The sequence below is a fragment of the Oikopleura dioica genome, chromosome XSR, assembly GCF_907165135.1.
Source record: "Oikopleura dioica chromosome XSR, OKI2018_I68_1.0, whole genome shotgun sequence".
NCBI lineage: Eukaryota > Metazoa > Chordata > Appendicularia > Copelata > Oikopleuridae > Oikopleura > Oikopleura dioica.
The window spans coordinates 12,859,173-12,878,277 of NC_137294.1; the positions used below are offsets into that span (position 1 = coordinate 12,859,173).

The 19,105-nt window shown below is 42.0% G+C and overlaps 2 protein-coding genes and 1 long non-coding RNA gene across 3 annotated transcripts; 2 read left to right on the forward strand and 1 right to left on the reverse strand.

Moving 5' to 3' along the window:
* Positions 1-368: 368 nt before the first annotated feature.
* LOC145709434 (uncharacterized) lies at positions 369-11,514 on the reverse strand. Its single transcript, XM_081787116.1, has 8 exons — positions 11,424-11,514; positions 11,120-11,253; positions 10,793-10,908; positions 8,322-8,473; positions 8,238-8,272; positions 7,873-8,190; positions 7,185-7,417; positions 369-762 (listed from the first exon to the last, which is right to left on the reverse strand). Exons 1-8 carry the CDS (start codon positions 11,512-11,514, stop codon positions 480-482), a joined length of 1,362 nt encoding a protein of 453 aa, XP_081643242.1. The 3' UTR covers positions 369-479.
* On the forward strand, positions 9,412-10,781 carry LOC145707127 (uncharacterized). The gene is made up of 2 exons (XR_014134733.1): positions 9,412-9,645; positions 10,345-10,781. It is a non-coding gene; the product is annotated as an uncharacterized LOC145707127 (long non-coding RNA).
* A 2,247-nt stretch (positions 11,515-13,761) lies between the features above and the next one.
* On the forward strand, positions 13,762-14,171 carry LOC145709894 (importin subunit alpha-3-like). Its single transcript, XM_081787593.1, has 2 exons — positions 13,762-13,885; positions 13,934-14,171. The coding sequence occupies exons 1-2, from the start codon at positions 13,778-13,780 to the stop codon at positions 14,063-14,065; spliced, it is 240 nt and encodes a 79-aa protein (XP_081643719.1). The 5' UTR covers positions 13,762-13,777; the 3' UTR covers positions 14,066-14,171.
* The last annotated feature ends 4,934 nt before the right edge of the window (positions 14,172-19,105 follow it).

The following is a 19,105-nucleotide window of genomic DNA, read 5'->3' on the forward strand; positions in this document are numbered from 1 at the left end:
TATTTCCAATAAGTACCAGCCATTTGAAATTCGAGCTTTTTAGTACCTTCGCTTTTTAGTACCTTTGAAGGGCGAAAAGTAGTACTTTTTATCAAAATTTTCAAAAAAAAAAAAATAAGTGTCGTTCAGACTCTCGGATATCTCCAACATATCCAAAAATGACATTTGAAATGGCCCATTTCTCAAAAGCTTCTCTTTTCAACTCTTTTGGATGCGCAAAAATTCGCATTTTGCAGCACTAAAAAATAGTCTGAACAAGCAGATCTAGTTATTTTTAATATTTTTGCTCAATTCAACGCTTCATGTAGAGAAAATATTAAAGTGCAATTCTGCGTTTGATTTTTCACGCCATAATTTGAGAATCAAACTTTGATTTTGTTTTAATAATGTCAAGTTTGGAACAGATGTACCAAAGAAGAAATTAGAATAAATAAATATTAGATTATATAATTATATAATTTATAGATCAGACAGAAATTTCAGCTGAAAGTCTTCATCGCTTGATTGACAAAGCCGTCGGAATTAAACATTTGCAAGTGGACGGAATCAATCATCTCCGTCGTCGGCCTAATCCGCGAAACAATCCTCTTCGCCATCTTTTCCTTCTTCTTCTTTCCCTTGACAACATCGCCGTTTTCACAGTAAACCGTCAGCGGAATCGAACAGAAGCTTTCCATCGTCTCGAAATTCGGATCTTCGGCTGTTTCTTTTGACGGAAAATAGGCGCAGCCAAGTTGGTTTTCCTTGTTTTTGAATTTCATTCTTAAAAGGCGCTAATAAGTCTTCTTTGATTTCAAGAGGTATTTGACCTAAGCTCATCAACCTGTCAGGTTCTGTAATATGAAATAATAATTTTAAATGGTTATATAACTTAACTAATATTGTAGGGTTAGGGCAAGCCTACTCGGTTTTTAATTTAGGCTGTTCAAAACCTGACTCAGGTTTTCTACCGTGGGCGATAGATTTCACGACGGAGTCTGTAGGGCCGGCCGGGGATTTTGACTGTTTTGATGAAGTTAAATCACATTCTCGGGGCAAAATCCTGACCCCTATGTTTCTTATGCTTTTCTGAAAGCCGGTGATCTGGCGAGTCGAATGGTATAAGTTAGGGGTCTTAGTTGGTTGAAACCGACCGGGACCTGTAACTTTTAAGGAGGTGTGGGGCGGTTTTCGTGAAATTGACCATTTTCAAACAGCACTCAGGCTCAGATGGATAAAAATTTTTTTTAAAACTCTTCTTCTACTTAAAGATTGGACCTTAAACAAGAGTTGAAAATTTTTCAGAAAAAATGCTTAAGGGATTTTGGCCATAGAGAGCTCAACTTCAAGTCATGTCCGTGAAAATCATCATTTTGCGTCATTTTTGAACGCGATTTTTCTAATGAAAATATTTTACTAAGACGATAAAAAGAAACTTCCATCGCTGTTCTAGAGTTGAATTGAAGGAATTTAATTTTCCTCAAAAAATGCTTATTGTAAGCTTTCGATTGAAAGTTGGGTCTCAAAACGTCCAAAAATTGTAATTCGAAATTAAGTAAGCTCGTAATACAGTAAGATAACGCAGTCCCTGTTATTATCAAATATACTTAACAAGTCGTGAACTTTCCAAAAATATAAAAATAATTCAATTTTTAAGACATTGAAAAATATAATTTCGCAAGTTTTCATGAAAACGCCAACTTCCAATCCCATTTTTCACTATGGCCCATAGTTAGGGCCCGCACGGTGGGAATTCGTCAAAATTTTCCTGTGGACTGTTTCGGATGAAATTTTATGAGGGTGATAGTCGACCCCTAATCAAGAAAAAAACGCAAAAAAAATTTTGAAAATTAAGGGTGTCAGCCCGAAAAAAACGATTTTTTTCTAAATCAAAAATTCTTGTTTCCAAGTTAGTTTCGATGCTTCAGACGAGTCAATAATGACATTTTCGAGCCGAAAATAGTGCTTTGATATTATTAAAATAATAGAAAAATTCGAATGAAAACTTAAAAAATTTTAGATTTAAACTTTAAATTAAATTTTCGGGCCGTCTCAGCCCCGATCCTTGATTTTTAAATTTAAGGGGCTTGACGGCCCTTCGGGCCGTCTCAGCCCCGATCCTTGATTTTTAAATTTAAGAGGCTTGACGGCCCTTCGGGCCGTCTCAGCCCCGATCCTTGATTTTAAAATTTAAGGGGCTTGACGGCCCTTCGGGCCGTCTCAGCCCCGATCCTTGATTTTTAAATTTAAGGGGCTCGACGGCCCTTCGGGCCGTCTCAGCCCCGATCCTTGATTTTTAAATTTTAGGGGCTTGACAAAGGCTGGAACTTTGAGGTGATCAATCTCAGTTACGTTCCCAACCCCGCCCACCTCCATTTTTTGTTAAAATACAGATTGTTCAAAGTTTTAGCCTCTTTATGGTTTTTATTTGAACTTTGTTCTTATTTGAAACTGACCTGAGTGCTTCAGCCAGGCGTTCTTTTAGTCACACAGGACCTGATTAAGTTATTTTGTAGATGATTTATCTTAGTGTTAGATCAAAAATTTCAATTTATTAATGTTTCGCTATGTATAAGGAAACGTTTTGCGAAAAAAGTTACAATTCAATATAAAAATGATTTTTTATTTGCTCGAATCTTTTGATGCCGGGAAGTGCCCAATCTAATTTTTTGTTTATATATGTGTTTTTGATGGGCTTTCATGGGATACCCTCAAAAAATTTGATCCGGCTTGATCCGGCCTTCAAAACGGCACAAAAAGGGAAAATGTGTCGATTTCCATCGGTTTTTCGCGATTTTTGACGAAAAAACATGATTTTTCGGGATGACGTTATTGAACAAAATTTTTCTTAGGTGATATCAAGTCGATACCCGAGACTAAAAAATTAATACAAACAACTGAATTTTGACGAAAATCCCACCGTGCGGGCCCTACCCATAGTCTATGGGGTTTGCCGCTTTCTGTAGGGGGTACTCTGCACATGGCCAGGTGTGAAGCCAGGGCAAATAAGATGCAAGGGGGCACACCGCCCGGGGGACTCATGCTGAGTGTAGGGGGCGAGTGGCGGACCACGGCCTAGCACCTCGCCCCAGCGTGCACCTCGGTAGGACACGGATCAGCGCCTAATCAGGCCACTCACTCGATCAGAGCAAGTACCGAGTAGAAGCTCATCGAACAGGATCATCCAAGTTAGGTCCACTTTTTGGGATCAAGAAGGATCAAAAAATAGTTTTTCTTGAAACTTGCCATAAAAAATGTGTAGATTTCGAATATGAAGTCATTTTTCATTTTCAATGGCTAGTTTTGAAAATATTTTAAAATGGGGTTCTCCACTTTGTGTTGGAGTCAAAACTTGCCACCCGGGAAGTGCGGGCAAGGTCTCCAGCTGAGCATATAAGATGCAACGAGCCCACCGACAGGTGATAGCTCTTGCTGAGGCTGCTCTCAGGCCAAATCGGAGCTTCTCTCGGTGTGAGATGTGGAGCCCATTAGCAAATACTATCTAAGGGCAACTTGAGCCCAAGATCAGGATCAAGCTCAGCTCCGGATGAGCCACAAAATTGAAAATATGGAAGACTCAAAATTTAATTTGATAAAATTTCACCCAATAGGGTAATCAAGGGCGTAGATTACGAATCCAAAGCAGAATCTGAATCAATCTGAAGGGCATATTTTATATAAGGGCAGGACTCTGTATAAAATTTACTGCCTTTAATATTTCTGCTTTTTAATGCGCTTAGATGATCAAACGTCTTTTGCTTGATGAAAGCCTCACCTGGTAATAATCTCCCTGATAATTAAGGGCAGTAATCTTCGCAAAAATCATGCCCTATTCAAAATATGTCCCTTAGGATCCAGAAAATACCTTTATTTTAAGGGCAGTAAATTTTATAAAGAATCCTGCCCTTATTCAGAATGTGCCCCTCAGGATCCAGAAAATACCTTACGTATTTCGAGGGCAGTAAATTTTATAAAAAGTCCTGCCCTTCGCTTTTTGTTCATTAGAAATCTTTTTTGACTTTAGATTCGTAATCTTCGCCCTCGATTACCCTATAGCCTATAGGTAGGGCTTCCGTATAAAAAAACAAAATTTTGACTGGGCTGACCGAATTGTTTGATATTCGGGAAGGTAATGTATTTTTCAGTGGAGAAAAATTTTCATTCTGAAAAAAAAATTTTTATCGACGCACGTGATTGTAAAAATGAGAAAACTGATTTTCTCGTCTCGTCCCTTGTCGATTTTTTTCATTTTCAGATATGTGAAAGGGCATATTCAAAAACCTAGATTTGTTAAAAAAAATTTATTGCATATGCAATAAAACATCTAAAATATGACTTTATCTTGATATTAAGATTTTATAGTTTTAGAAAAGTCCTCCGGAGGACTTTTGCTGGAAGAAATTTTTATGAAGAAGTGATGAAATAAATTAAAAATAATTAAACCAATCAATAAACAATAATAATGTTTATTTATAAAAAAATAATGCAATCATGTGACCTCCGGAGGACCTCTGAAAGATCTCCGGAGGATTTTTGGTGGAAGACATACAGTCAATATGATATAGAAGAAAAGCTAAGAATAAAGAAGAATGTAAATCTTCGTCTCAGCCCCGTTCCATGATTTTTAAATTTAAGGGGCTTGACGGCCCTTCGGGCCGTCTCAGCCCCGTTCCATGATTTTTAAATTTAAGGGGCTTGACGGCCCTTCGGGCCGTCTCAGCCCCGTTCCATGATTTTTAAATTTAAGGGGCTTGACGGCCCTTCGGGCCGTCTCAGCCCCGTTCCATGATTTTTAAATTTAAGGGGCTTGACGGCCCTTCGGGCCGTCTCAGCCCCGTTCCATGATTTTTAAATTTAAGGGCTTGACGGCCCTTCGGGCCGTCTCAGCCCCGTTCCATGATTTTTAAATTTAAGGGGCTTGACGGCCCTTCGGGCCGTCTCAGCCCCGTTCCATGATTTTTAAATTTAAGGGGCTTGACGGCCCTTCGGGCCGTCTCAGCCCCGTTCCATGATTTTTAAATTTAAGGGGCTTGACGGCCCTTCGGGCCGTCTCAGCCCCGTTCCATGATTTTTAAATTTAAGGGCTTGACGGCCCTTCGGGCCGTCTCAGCCCCGTTCCATGATTTTTAAATTTAAGGGCTTGACGGCCCTTCGGGCCGTCTCAGCCCCGTTCCATGATTTTTAAATTTAAGGGCTTGACGGCCCTTCGGGCCGTCTCAGCCCCGTTCCATGATTTTTAAATTTAAGGGCTTGACGGCCCTTCGGGCCGTCTCAGCCCCGTTCCATGATTTTTAAATTTAAGGGCTTGACGGCCCTTCGGGCCGTCTCAGCCCCGTTCCATGATTTTTAAATTTAAGGGGCTTGACGGCCCTTCGGGCCGTCTCAGCCCCGTTCCATGATTTTTAAATTTAAGGGGCTTGACAAAGACCTGGAACTCTGAGTTGATCAATCTCAGTTATGTCCCCAACCCCGCCCACACCCATGATTATTAAAATTCAATTTGTCCTTGTTTATTTGCAAATTATGGTTTTTGCGTTAAATTTTGAAATATATATTTTTGAAAAATTTAATTCTATGTCTTCTTCTAAAAAGTTTCTTCCAGCAAAAGTCCTCCGGAAGACTTTTTAACAATAACAAAGTTAATTTTTTACTAAAAGTTACTATTTCTGATGATATAAATGGCCAGTCAAAATTTTTTTTATGAAATATTATGTTTTTGATGTTTCTCTATAACTTATCAAAAAATAAAAAAAATCGACAAGTGACAACGCACAAATGAAAAATCACCATTTTTATTTTTATAATTTTGATATAAAACATTATTTTATTTTATTTCTTTTGCCCCTAAAAACCTTTTCTTATATTGATTTATCCCTCCCATAATTATTTAAGGAAACAATGAACGGAATCAGAAACAATTTTTTATACGGAAGCCCTACCTATAGGGCAAAATTTCATCAAATTCTATTTTTGAGTCTTCCATTTCTTCACTCTTGTGGCTCATCCGAGACTGAGCTTGATCCTGATCTTGGGCTCAGTGTACCCTAAGATCATATTTGGTGAATGGCTCAACCGTCTCACACCGAGAGTTGCTCTGAGTTGGGGCTAGGAGCAGCCTCCGCGGGAGTTTGCACTTGTCGGTTGGGCCCTTGCGTCCTGTTTGCTCTGTTGGAGACCTTGCCCTTACTCTCCAGGTGCCAAGTTTTGACCCCAACACAAAGTGGAGTGTGCCTTTAAAATCATGTCGAAATCTGCGCCGCTTAATTATGCTTTTTGATCTGAAAGAACCAGCTGAACTTTCATTTATGAAAAAATTTCAGATTGAATTGAAAAACTTTCATTTTTGAAAAAAATTCATCATTGAAGAAACGTTCTACAACGTTCTCGAATTTTCGCCAAACCGCCTCGTACCTCCTTAAGTTAGTCCATAAAAGTATACTGAATTTGGGCTCATTTAAAAGAACAGCTCGAGATCTATTTGCGGAGCACTTGCGGGTTGAAAAATTCCCAGGGAATAATATTCCAGAGCCACCTAACCACGTGGTGAAGAATTGAAAACCGGTTGGTTTACCGAGATTTATAGATCCGCAAATAGATCTCGAGCTGCTCTTTTAAATGAGTCCGAAATCAGTATACATTTATGTACAAACTTAAAAGTTACAGGTCTCGGTCGGTTCACCCCATATGTTGCATATGATATGATATCATTTGACTCCTCAGATCACGGGCTTTCTCATATGCATGAGAAACCCGGGGGTTAGGATTTTGCCCCGAGAATGTGATTTTACTTCATCTTTTGCGCGCATTCTAGTATTTTCCCACGCGTGATGGAGGACTTTTATCGGGTGGAAGACCGGCCTTGATGGAAGACGAGTGTTTATAAGATGTTTATCAGGGAAGGGACTGAGACGGCCCGAAGGGCCGTCAAGCCCATTTCAATTTAAAAGCCAGGGACGGGGCTGAGACGGCCCGAAGGGCCGTCAAGCCCATTTCAATTTAAAAGCCAGGGACGGGGCTGAGACGGCCCGAAGGGCCGTCAAGCCCATTTCAATTTAAAAGCCAGGGACGGGGCTGAGACGGCCCGAAGAAAAAGAAGAAAAGTTGAATCTAAAGATTTTGTTATTTTTATGATTATACTTCTAATCTTCGACAGGTTGTCGAGGCCAGAATATTGTGTTTTACTATTTTTCTTAACAATAACTGACCTATTAATGTGGTGAGTTTTGTTCAAATGCATGTCATAAATTTTCTTCTTCCACCATCGCCACTTGTTCTCTTCCATGAATTGTCGCACGATTTTGTTGTCTGGCATAAATACAGCGTTGTAAAAGCGCAACTGCTGCTCGAGGCCGAACTCGTAGAGACGCTTGCTCTCGAAACGGATCAAAGTAGCGCCTTGCGAAATCACCGTCAGTTTGCGATCGTCGTCTTCGTTGCTCTTAGAAGGTTCGAAATCAAGAGAAAATTGAAATTAAAAATTTCGAAGGATCTTGCGAACCTTGTCATGATGAAATCGCCGGTGATGAGTCGACCCACGCGGGAACAGATCGTATAGTTAGTCGAAGGCGAAAGCCGCTTTTGCTGATATCCTTCTGGTATTTCGTTCAAGCACTCTTCGAACTCGCTGTGTTCGGTCAAATCTACGACCCTGAAAATGTCTGCCGAGCCTCAGTTTCGGGATAACTTCGTAAATTTCTTAGTAAACAAAAAGCTGTCCTTGTTGATCTTCTAACTTTCTGCATGTGTACCCTTGTTGATCCTTGGGCCACGTATTTTTTACCCAATTAATTGCCAAGCCTACCTTAGCTGGATGATTAAAACGAATGAAAGACTACGAGGCCAAAGATCAACAAAGGCATACCTGCAAAAAGCTAAAGGACCAACAAGACTAACCCCTCTGAATAGATAAAAAGTTGGAAATCCGATTCCTTGATAAATGAATGTTGTAAAACGCGACTTTCGAACATCTGTTTCTATCACCGATCCGGCGTTTGACTGTTCCAATTTGCTCTCCCGCGCCATTCTCGTCACTAGATTCAAGTCTGGCGTGACGCCTTTCTGATGCATCAGCTGACTCTCGCTAAAGAACTGCACCCGCTTTTCTAGTTCCTGCTCGATAAGGATCCCCAGCCCCAGCCGCGAGAAATCGTCAGCGTCAATCACCATAAACTCGCACGCTTCAATGCAGCAGATTGTTGCGTTTCTAGGCGCCTTGAGTTTTTGATCTTTATTTTTGAAGTTGAAAATGGGGTTTTTACCTTTGTGATCAGCGCCAATTCGCCAAAACAAGCTCCTAGAAATTTGTTACAAACTTGATTGAAAAACAAGGAATAAAAACGAACCTGGTTTGAGCGTGATTGGATCAGGCGTGCTGAAAATTACGTCTTCGTTTTTGCTGAAGCTGACTCCGACCTTGCCATAACAGAGAAAGTACATTGAATGCGCGATGTGCCCCTTTCGGATAATCACACGGCGCCTTTCGAACGTCTCGTAACTAGAAAATCACTGTCATTATCGCCGGAGCTATGCACTTGTATAGTTTCGTATTTTGTTGTTTAGTCTGTTTGGGTTTTGAACTGCTCAGTTGCGGTCGCGCTCAGGCCGCGATGAAGGCCCCGTGATTTCATACTCTAATTTTTAGAGCTGCCTTCCTTTTCATTTTCAAGGTTAAACTCTGGGCTCGGCAACTTGTATAGAAAACCTTAGTCAGTGTCTGAAGAGCGGTTTTTTATAAACCGAGCCGCAAAGCGGCATCGTAACACAATCACTTTTATCAATTTTATTCAACTTATAATTTATAAGTTAAAAAGCGGCTTTATAAAGATGAAGAACTTATAAAGATTATTCTTGCTGGGCGATTTACCCACGGTGGGTGCGGGTCCCCGCTTCGCTCGAATTGCTCAAAAATGCGCCAGTTGTGAAGATTTCCATCGATTTCCTATGGAAAGCCTGTCATTTCACAGTCGAGTGGGTCGCGTCTTAATAAATTTGTAGTTTTCAGGGATTATTAGTTTCCCCTGACGTGGCTGAAATTTTCGAAAAATAAAGAGCAGTCCATTTTGCGCAGTCTAGGAGTCTTGGATTCCTGGAGTTTGTTGCGTATTTCAACACTGGCATATATACAAACAAAGTTTGTCTATTTTGGAAACTATCACTTTGGAAGCTGGAAGTTTCTCCGAAATTTGCGCGGAAACGCAATGCTACCTCTTTTCCAAACGGCCTCGTATTACAAGAAGGGATTAAAGAAGGAGGCGGCAGGTCGATTGTGGGAGAGGAGTTTCCATTTTGGATGTATATGTGGTGCGTGGCGGTGGATTTGGCGCTGGTGTTGTGTTATTGGATGGTGAATTTTGGCTATTGGGGAACGGGATGAGCACCGCCGCGCTCAAATTGTGGTTCGGCCCGGGCGCCCGGCGCCATTCATCACTACTCCAGCGCGCGCAAAAAGCAAACTCTTCCAACAAAAGCGAAATTTTGAACATCGCAACCGAGCTGAACCACACTTTCAGCACATAAATCCCCCACAGCCTCCAAAAAAGCAAGAGAAAGAAGGAAAGAGACCCGAGAAGATGGAGACTGGTGCAATTGTCTTCATAATTTTCCTGGTCGGTGCTGGTGTCGGCATTCTCAGATGCTTGCACAAAAAGGAAAAGAGGAAAAATCAAGGTAAAATTGACAAAAATGATGATTCTATTTTACCTCATTTAGCAACTTTATACCTTTAGCAATTTTTAAATTAAAAGCATTACGCTTTAACAATTTTATAATTTATATTCCGGTTTTTGAAAAAAATCCCTAACAAAATGGCTAGTTGCCAAAATACAACACCAGCCAAATATCGCTGGGATACGAGCGGACGTTTCAATTTTATCAAATGTCAACTCTTGAGTTCTTTAGACTTTGAGTAATTCTAGCAGTTAGAGCTTAGGAAAAGTTGCAATAACAATAACGATTTCTATTGACTTTTATGAGTAAAGCGAGGAAGCTTGAACGTGGCAAAAATATTCTAGCAATAGACTTAGTCATCATCTCGTAGCATCGCGAAAAGTCCTTTTGGGCAAATCGCGCCATAGTCAAACAAATTCTAACATTCAAGCGATAGTTGATACGGAACTGTCTAACTCCACCGGCCTTAGCTCGGCAACCTATGCGAAAAACCTAAGTCAGGGTTCGAAACACCTCGTATGAAAAGCCTCCTGGCTTCATTTTTATTTGAGAACTTTCGTACCCTTACTCAGGTCTTTTACACGGGGTGCCGACTTGTAGGATTTGTACTTGTAGAAAAGGAATTAACACAATCTTCCTACGACTTTTGACTTTTGATGATGAATTTAGTTGCTAGAAATTTTTAACGAGTTTGTTCAGAAATGGACGAGGAAGACCCCGAAGCACCCTCAGTGAAGACGGAGCCAGTTTACGGCAGCAGCGGCTATTAAAATTATCCACCCTGTTTATTTCCGTCCTTAATTCTCGACGCCGTTATCTTACTGAAAACTGAAAAACCTAACTTGCCGGTAAAGCTACCAAAAGCCCGAATTCCGAATTTTATTTCTTTAAAAACTTTTTTTCGCGACTTTTTTTTCAATGTAAAAAATGAAATTTGAAAAAAAAGCCCCTTTTTGAATCTTTTTTGAAAAGGGATTTTTTCATTAGCGACTGAATGTCATTAAAATTATCGTCTAAAAAAATGTAACTGAAAACTGAATTATCGTCAAAAACTGAAACAATGTCTGCTTTTCCCTTCATGCAACCTTTCTTTTACAACACAAAAAAGCGAAATATAACAAAGAAAAACTCTTGAATGCTTACATACCGCATGACCTTGCAGAGGGCATTTTGGAGATTGTTGGAAAATTGCTTGAAGGAGTGGAGTTTCTGGAGATAGGATCGAAGGCAGCCGATTTCCACGCTGTTTCGATCGTGGGGGCTCTGGGAAATATGTCAGGAACAGGGGACATTCGATATTTGTAGAAAACCTGAGTCAGGGTCCGAATGAACTTAAATGAAAAGCCGCGTGGCATTACTTTTGCAATCTATTTTGAAGTCTTTGCGGCTTCGTTTTTAGAAAGCCGCTTTTGATTTAAGATCATCCAGACCCTGCCTAACTCAGGTTTTCTACACAGGATGCCGAGTAGCTTACCTTTTTTGTAATGAGTCTTAACTTATTCGGAAGCATGGCACATCTGGAAGCGTTGAAATAGAAGGGGTTGAAATGGACGCCTTCCGCCTTGCCAGAGGAGTATTGAACCCAGGGAACTATCGAGTCCTGTTCTGCTTATTGACGGGCTCGATTTTGAAATACTTGGGAAATTCTGTCGAAATTGGAAAAAAATTTCCGAGCCTTTTCTTCTGGATCAAGTCGGAGAGCGACTCGTGTCGGTGCGTCGCTTGAAGAAGCACCTTCGCCTGCTGGTGGAGCATTTCCGAGTCCTTCTTTGTCAGACCGTCCGCGAATTTGTCCCGAAGCTGGTTGACTTCGCGCATCGTGTGCTGCTGAAGCGCGTAGACGCGGATCAGCTTCGCCACGCGAGTCATGATGCTCACTGCTTTCGCCACTCTGAATTAATGAATTTCCGATTTCGACGAGTCGAAATCTCTAACCTCGCAAATCTGCCAACCCTTTTTCCCGTGTACTGGCTCATAAAAGAGTCGAATCGTTGGCGCGGCATTTCCAGCTCGTCCTCTTATATTTTTTCAAAAATACAGATTCTGTATTACAGAAATAAATATGAAATACCTTCAATATCCTCGACGACGGGTTTCTTCTGAAGACGCACTCGCCTGGGGCGCCAATTGTACTCCCAAGTGCCGCTCCACAGTTCGGCGGGGGCAGATCCATTTGAATCCGCGGACGAAGGCTGTTTTCATTGTCAATCAGTAAAAAATTCACGAATCTTTTATCAATTTCGAAAGGAAAGAAAAATTAATAAGAGCAAATCTCAAAAAGAGAATTTTTAATTGACCCTTCCCCGAAGTTTTTGAATCCTACTACAAGGAGGCGCTGTCAGCGGCCGAACCTTGAAAGGAGCTTCCGAAAATCCAGTCTGAAAATCATATTTTTCGGAGAGTAGGGCTGGTAACCTGTGAAGAGATCTGAGTCAGGGTCTTGAAAAGCTCATCAGAGCTTTACCAGGACCTTGACTCAGAATGCCGCGCCCTGATTAGAGCAAGAATAGAGTCAACCTAATTTACCGTCATCGTCCAAACTAAATCATGTTTTTTCGAGAAAAGAGCTAAATAACAAATGTTCTAGAGCCAGAGAAACGCCGAAAAGAAAAAAAAGGGTTCTTTCAAAAACGCATTACATATATAAAAAGATATGATTTCCCATTGGCGGTAGTCATTTTTACCTCGCACTGCAGAAAAAAGGCAACGGGCAATTCTTGTTCGAGCAGAAGAAACAAATCGGGCAATACCACTATCGTGAAAGATGAAATCGTAATGAACGTTTACTCGACCGGGTTGAAAGAAGATCCGATATTCCAATATGGTATTTTAGGGCCATCTTTTCTCGATGAAAAATATGGTTCAGAGTTTGAAGAAGAAAATGAGCGATTCAAAAAGAAAGTTTTCTTTTCTTCAAAAAGAAGCACGCGTTCTACGGACTCACAAATTTTAACAATCAACAACTCGGTGACATCTCCAGAAGCAGCTAGCTTTACAGTTGCGACAGCTTCTACGTCCAAGCTCAAATTTGAACAGAACGTAGTATTATCTCAAAATTCGGCCACCTATAGCCGAATTATTCGTCAATATTTTCAATAATTCTGAATGAAAAATTCGGCCAAATTGACCGAATTATTGGGCGGATTCTACAAAGTATTTTGGTGAAAAATTCGGCCAGTGAAATTCTCCGTGGACAGTCATTTTTCTTTTTTGAGGGCTTTCGCAATCGCTATGAATGCTTGTTATCAATTCTGATAATTTGATTTTTTAGGACAATAACCGGACTTATCAATTCCACAAGAATTCCGGTCGACCTCTTTCTAATAGCAACTGGTCTGCGGCGCAGACTCTGCGCGGTAAGAGCTAGTTGCAGTTCCCCAGGACTTTTTTTTGATAAGAAAATTAAGATCGTAGTATTCGCTAAAATAAAGGTTAGGGTTAGGGGGCACCTGCAAAAATGACGGAACAAATTACCCGAGGGGGATAGGCTAGGGTTAGTTAGGGTTACCTTCGGTAACCCTAAGTAACCCTAGACTAGACCCCGGCATCTTAGGACCGAAGGGGCGGAGCCCCGAGGTTAGGAACCATTAGATTGGATACTTTTCTACTGATAAAATGGAGACTCTTAATAAACGAGTGGCTTTATAGGGGCGCGGCCTTTACTTTTGGGGGCCGAATTTTTCATCCAAAAAATCCTTCAATTTCGGTCGAATAATTCGGCCACTCTGGCCGAATTATTCATTCAAAATATGAGTATATGAAAATTCGGCATTTGGCCGAATTTTGAGATCATACTACCGAACAGAAGAAGAAGGAGCTATTGCTAATGGTAAGCCAGGAAAGCATGGAAGAATATATCTAAAAAATGGATGTTGAGCAAAATGCTCCGAACTCTTCTCGCATGAGGGCGCAAGGTGCGCGGAGGACTCTGAATCCTCCGAACTTTGCGAGTCCAGGGAGAACTGATGAGTTGGCGATAAGGCGTGATTCCTCCTTTCTGCGCTCTTCTTGACGGCAAAGACAACCAGGTAAATTCTAAGACCAAAGGAATGCCTCTTTATGATCGCTTCTTTAGGTTGTGCAAGTGGTACTGGACGGTCTCCAGAAGTCTGGAGTCCAGAACATTCTGAGAATGGCAGCTCCAGAGGGTCTCGAGAACGTGACTTCGCAGATCGAAGAATGCGGCGGCGTTGACAAGATCGAGCTCTTGCAGAACCGCAAAAACGAAGAAATCTACAAGGTAATAAACTGACCTCATCAAGCCCGATTTCAAGCCTTTCTCTTTCAGCTGGCTTACGAGATCATCGCCCAGTACTTCCGAGACGACGTCGACGAAGCAGTCGACCCTCAAACGATGGACGGGCAGTACGCCTTCGCCGTCAACAACGAACAACAGCAAAACAACTTTTACTTTCACTAACCGTGTTAAAAACAGTTTTAACTTGTGTCTTGTTCGCCCTAAATTCTCCAATCTAAGTTATTTTCTACTCTTCACCTAACTAGTTAGTAGGGGCTGTAAAAGAGAGAACAGTTTAAACTCAAATCATCTAAATTTGCCGAATTGTTTCTGGCAGTAACTTAGACCAAGATAAAATAAACAGAAACGACTCATCAAAATTTAAACTACTAAAGTTCTCCTGCTAAAGTTAGACTCAACATCTCCTCCTCCTCTCATCTCCTGCGTTACTTTTGCGTATTCCCGCTATTTCGTTTTTTGTTAGAGAAACTTGTAATAATAGCCGCGGCAGTTGCTCTGAACTGAATCCATCTCTGTCCATTTTTGTGAATTGAAAAATGAAAACTGTTTCTTTTTAAACTATTGCTCTGCCGCGCTTCTTACCCTGCCCTGTACCACCACCGAGCGGTTACTCCTTCTCTTGACGTCATCTCGACTGGCCAAAATCTCTACTTGGCCGAAAAAAGGGAAAAGACCTCCAAAATAGCTTTTTAAATTTTAAGAAATACTTTCTTGACTTAAAAATGCCCTGTTTTCAACTTGAAAAAGCCTGAACCCGACAGATTTATTAGACTTCTTCACAATTTTTGAAACTGATCGAAAAGAACGGTCCCTTTCTATCCCACCACTGGAGGAGTCAAAACTCCTCCATCAGATAAACCAGGTCCTATGTTGGCTACTTATTGCTCTGGCACAGACTACTTTGGCTCTTTCCTGTAAAAAATTAAATTATTGACTCAATTGTACTATACTCTATTTTGTTTCTCGCCAGAAAGCAAAAGAGCGAGCATAAGGCCGGTTACGTAATCGTGCAAGCCCGTGCGTACCCTAGAACCTACTCAAGAATCCACGATCCGAGTACGTCCAGTCGGGCTTCTCTGTCATTACTGTACAAGCGGCCTGGCTGCGCGCTACTCGAGACAGTAAAAATAAACTCGAAAGAGAACTCGCTCTTCGAGTAAATCGGTGCCTAACTCCAACGGCTAGTAACTGGCACAGTAACTGACTGAAGCGACAACGACAAAAATGTAAATTCACGCGCGCAGAGCCAGCTACTACGCTCAAAGTTGGAGTCGCACCGAAAACCCCACGAGCGGCGCTGTTTCCAAGAACGCGCTCGTGCCCCGCTTCAACTCCCACCGTCCCGCAATTTACCTCAAATTGTACCCGCTATGAGAATAGCCAATTTAATTTAAGAGCAATCGAACTCGTCTTATTTATTATTATTTATCATTACTGAATTTACGCGTATTTATTCCTTTTTTACTATAAGTGTGCCCTTGGCTTCTTTTCCTAGAATTCCGATAACTGTTAGCTTCTATTTCCATTATTATTATTTTTATCATTATTTAGTAAGTAACTTAGTGACAACTTCTTACTCCCCTGCTTATTTTCTCGAAAAATCAAATTGTGTACTCTTTCTCAAAGCACCCTCAAGTGGTTAATAAATAGACTGAGTGGGAAAAAGAGCTCGATTATGTTTCATATATTTCATTCATAGTCTCGATCATCGACATATCCGCCGTAGTTGTCAGCAGAAACAGGATTTACGTACTCGCCTCGTTGGCTAAGCTTCGTTGTCAGGATTTTGTCAGAATCAAATTCAGCGACAGAAGAACGATGAAGCTAACTTGCCTTATTTTCATTCTTGATCATCAGAAGTTCTTGCTGCAGAAGCTCAATTCCGAGTTCTGTTCCGAATGATCTTTTAGGAAGACAGGTTTGATTCCAAGATCGAGTTTGTGAATAATCGGCTTGAGAACAGGGTCATCTTTCATCAGGCAGACATTGGGAACTCGTTTGTCAGGTATGTTTGAAACAAGCGGATCTAGCCCGTTCTCCAGCTTTTCTGGTATTCTTTTGTAATGTTCGAAAAACTTGACTAAAGAACTTGAATTGCAAATGTTTCGATTCCGCGAAAAACTTATGTCGCTCTTCCGAGTTTTTGCCGCCAAAAGGATGATATCCGCTCGAAAGGTTGTAGGCGGTCACCTGGGCAGAACTGTCCAGGAAGTCCAATTTGCTTTCCTGGACAGTTTCTGCACAGGAACTGAGGGCACAGTTTTCCTGGACAGTGCTCTGTCCAGGAAAGGTGTTCTGAAGTTCCTGGACAGCGCCTGTCCAGGTCACAACATTTTACCATCCATAGTTCCTAGCCAGTTTTCCCCCGTCGAAATAAACAAATTCTTAAATCTTGAGACTCTTCAACGTCTATGTTTGTATTTTTCAACATGTCTAGCACTTCATTTTAGTGACTACAATATCTATCTATCAAACAGAACTAAGCCGTGAGAGTTGACGTTCTCCACGGGTCAATTTTGACGGAGTCCGACTGAAGTTAACCGAGAGAAGTGAACTTCTCCTCGGATCAGTTTAGACGGAGGTCTGAATGAAGTGAACAGAGAAAGGCGACCTTCTCCTCGGGCCCCTTTGGCCGGGGGTCCGACTGAACTTAGCAGAGAGAGGTGACATTCTTCTCGGGTCAAATTGGCCGGACGTCCGACTTAACTTGACCGAGAGAGGTGACCTTCTCCTTGGGTCAGTTTCTGCCGATGGTACAACAGAACTAAGCCGAGAGAGATGACCTTCTCCTCGGGTCAGTTAAGCGGGGGTCCGAGTGAACTGAATAGAAGAGGTTATCTTCTCCTTGGGTCAGTTTGGCCGGATGTCCGACTGAGCTGAACCGAGTGAGGTGACCTTCTTCTCGGGTTAGTTTTGCCGGGGGTTCGACTGAACTTAATCGAGAGAGGTGACCTACGCCTCTTGTCAAGTTGGCATGGGGTCCGACTGAATTGAACCGATGGAGTTGACCTTCTTCTCGGGTCAATTCGGCCGGAGGACCGACTTAACTGGACCGAGAAAAGTGACTTTTTCCGGGGGGCGGGCGGCTACGTTACAAATTTGTAACGCCGTTACAATTTTGTAACGCCGTTACAAGAATTCAGATTTTTTTCGCAATAAAAATTATTTTCCATTCCGTAATTTTTATTATTTTGGACAGAATAAGCGATAAGGTGTACTTAAATGTAGTTTCCTTTAATTCAAGCGCGAAGCGCACACTCGTTCAATGATTTTGATTTTGAATTTTTGTAACGCCGTTACAATTTTAACTACTTGTTACGTAGCCGCCCTACACCCCCTTTTCCTCTGGTCAGTTTTGGCGGAGGTCAAACTGAACTGAGCCGAGAGAGGTGATCTTCTCCTCGGGGCAGTTTGGCCGGGGGTCCGACGTAACTAAAGTTAAGTTATGTCGGACGTCCGGCCAATTTGACCTGAGAAGAATGTCACCTCTCTCTGCTAAGTTCAGTCGGACCCCCGGCCAAAGGGGCCCGAGGAGAAGGTCGCCTTTCTCTGTTCACTTCAGTCAGACCTCCGTCTAAACTGATCCGAGGAGAAGTTCACTTCTCTCGGTTCACTTCAGTCGGACTCCGTCAAAATTGACCCGGGGAGAACGTCAACTCTCACGGCTTAGTTCTCTTTGACCATCGGCAAAATCTGACCCAAAGAGAAGGTTACCTCACTCGGTCCAGTTTAGTCGGAACCCCGCCATACTGACCCGAGGAGAAGGTCACTCCTCAAGGTTCAGTATAAAACCCCGGCCAAACTGACAAAAGGAGAAGGTCACCTCTCTCGGTTCAATTCAGTCGGGCCCACGCCAAATTGACTCGAGGAGAATATCACCTCTCTCAGTTTAATTCAGTCGGACCCTGGCAAAACTGTTAAGAGAGGTCAACTCTCTCTGTCCACTTAAGTCGGACAACCGGCCAACTTGACCCGAGAAGAAGGTCATCTTTCTCGGTTCCGTTCAGTCTTATGCCCGGCCAAATTGATCCGAGGAGAAGGTCACCTCTCTCGGCTTAGTTCTGTTGGACCATCGGCAAAATCTGACCCAAGGAGATGGTCACCTCTCTTGGTCCATTAAAGTCGGACAACCGGCAAACTTGACCCGAGAAGGAGATCATCTCTCCCGGTTTCATTTAGTTGGACCCCCGCCATTCTGACCCGAGGAGAAGGTCACCTCTCTCGGTTTGGTTCAGTCTGAACCACGGCCAGCTGACCCGGGGAAAAGGTCACCTCTCTCGGTTCAGTAAAATTGGACCATCGGCTAAACTGACCCGAGGAGAAGACAACCTCTATCGGTTAAGACCCGGTTAGGTTGTGCCGCGGCGAACTTGCTCGCCGATATTCTTGGGAATAAGATTTTTGTAATTTTCTTTTTGTAAAGGATATCTACAGTTCTTCAGCTTTCCTATTCAGTTTTCCGTTTTTCTCTATAACCACTCATTGATGAGCTAGATCAAAAAGGGAGCGCAACTTCAAAAGGCATCAAGTCCTGCAAATTTTATTTTATCTTTCAGAAACCTGCACCATTAAAAAGCCCATTAAATTGACCAGATTCCACCTAATGCGCAAAACCTCTCATTACTTATTTCGGATTAAAAGCTGATTAACCAAAGAACTTAGCGCGCTCAGCACGGCAGGACGCTATTTTGGGCTCCCGAGACATGATTCCTGCTGGGCGCGCGTTAGGAATTTTTGTTTGTATGACCTGTATCGCTTATTAGTACTGTTTCAATTTTGCGCATTAGGTGGAATCTGAGGGAAATTCGGACCATGGGCTTTTAAATGGTGCAGGTTTCTGAAAGATAAAATAATATTTGCAGGACTTGATGCCTTTGAAGTTGCGCTCCCCTTTTTTGATCTAGCTCATCAATGAGTGGTTATAGAGAAAAACGGAAAACTGAATAGGAAAGCTGAAGAACTGTAGATATCCTTTACAAAAAGAAAATAACAAAAATCTTATTCCCAAGAATATCGGCGAGCGCTTGAAGTTCGGCGCGGCGCTACCTAACCGGGTCCCTTAAGTTCAGTCAGACCCCATTCCAACTTGACCCGAGAAGAAGATTACCTCTCTCGGTTCAGTTTAGTTGGATCATCGGCCGAACTGACCCGAGGAGAAGGTCAACTACATCGGTTCAGCTCAGTCGGACCCCATGCAAACTT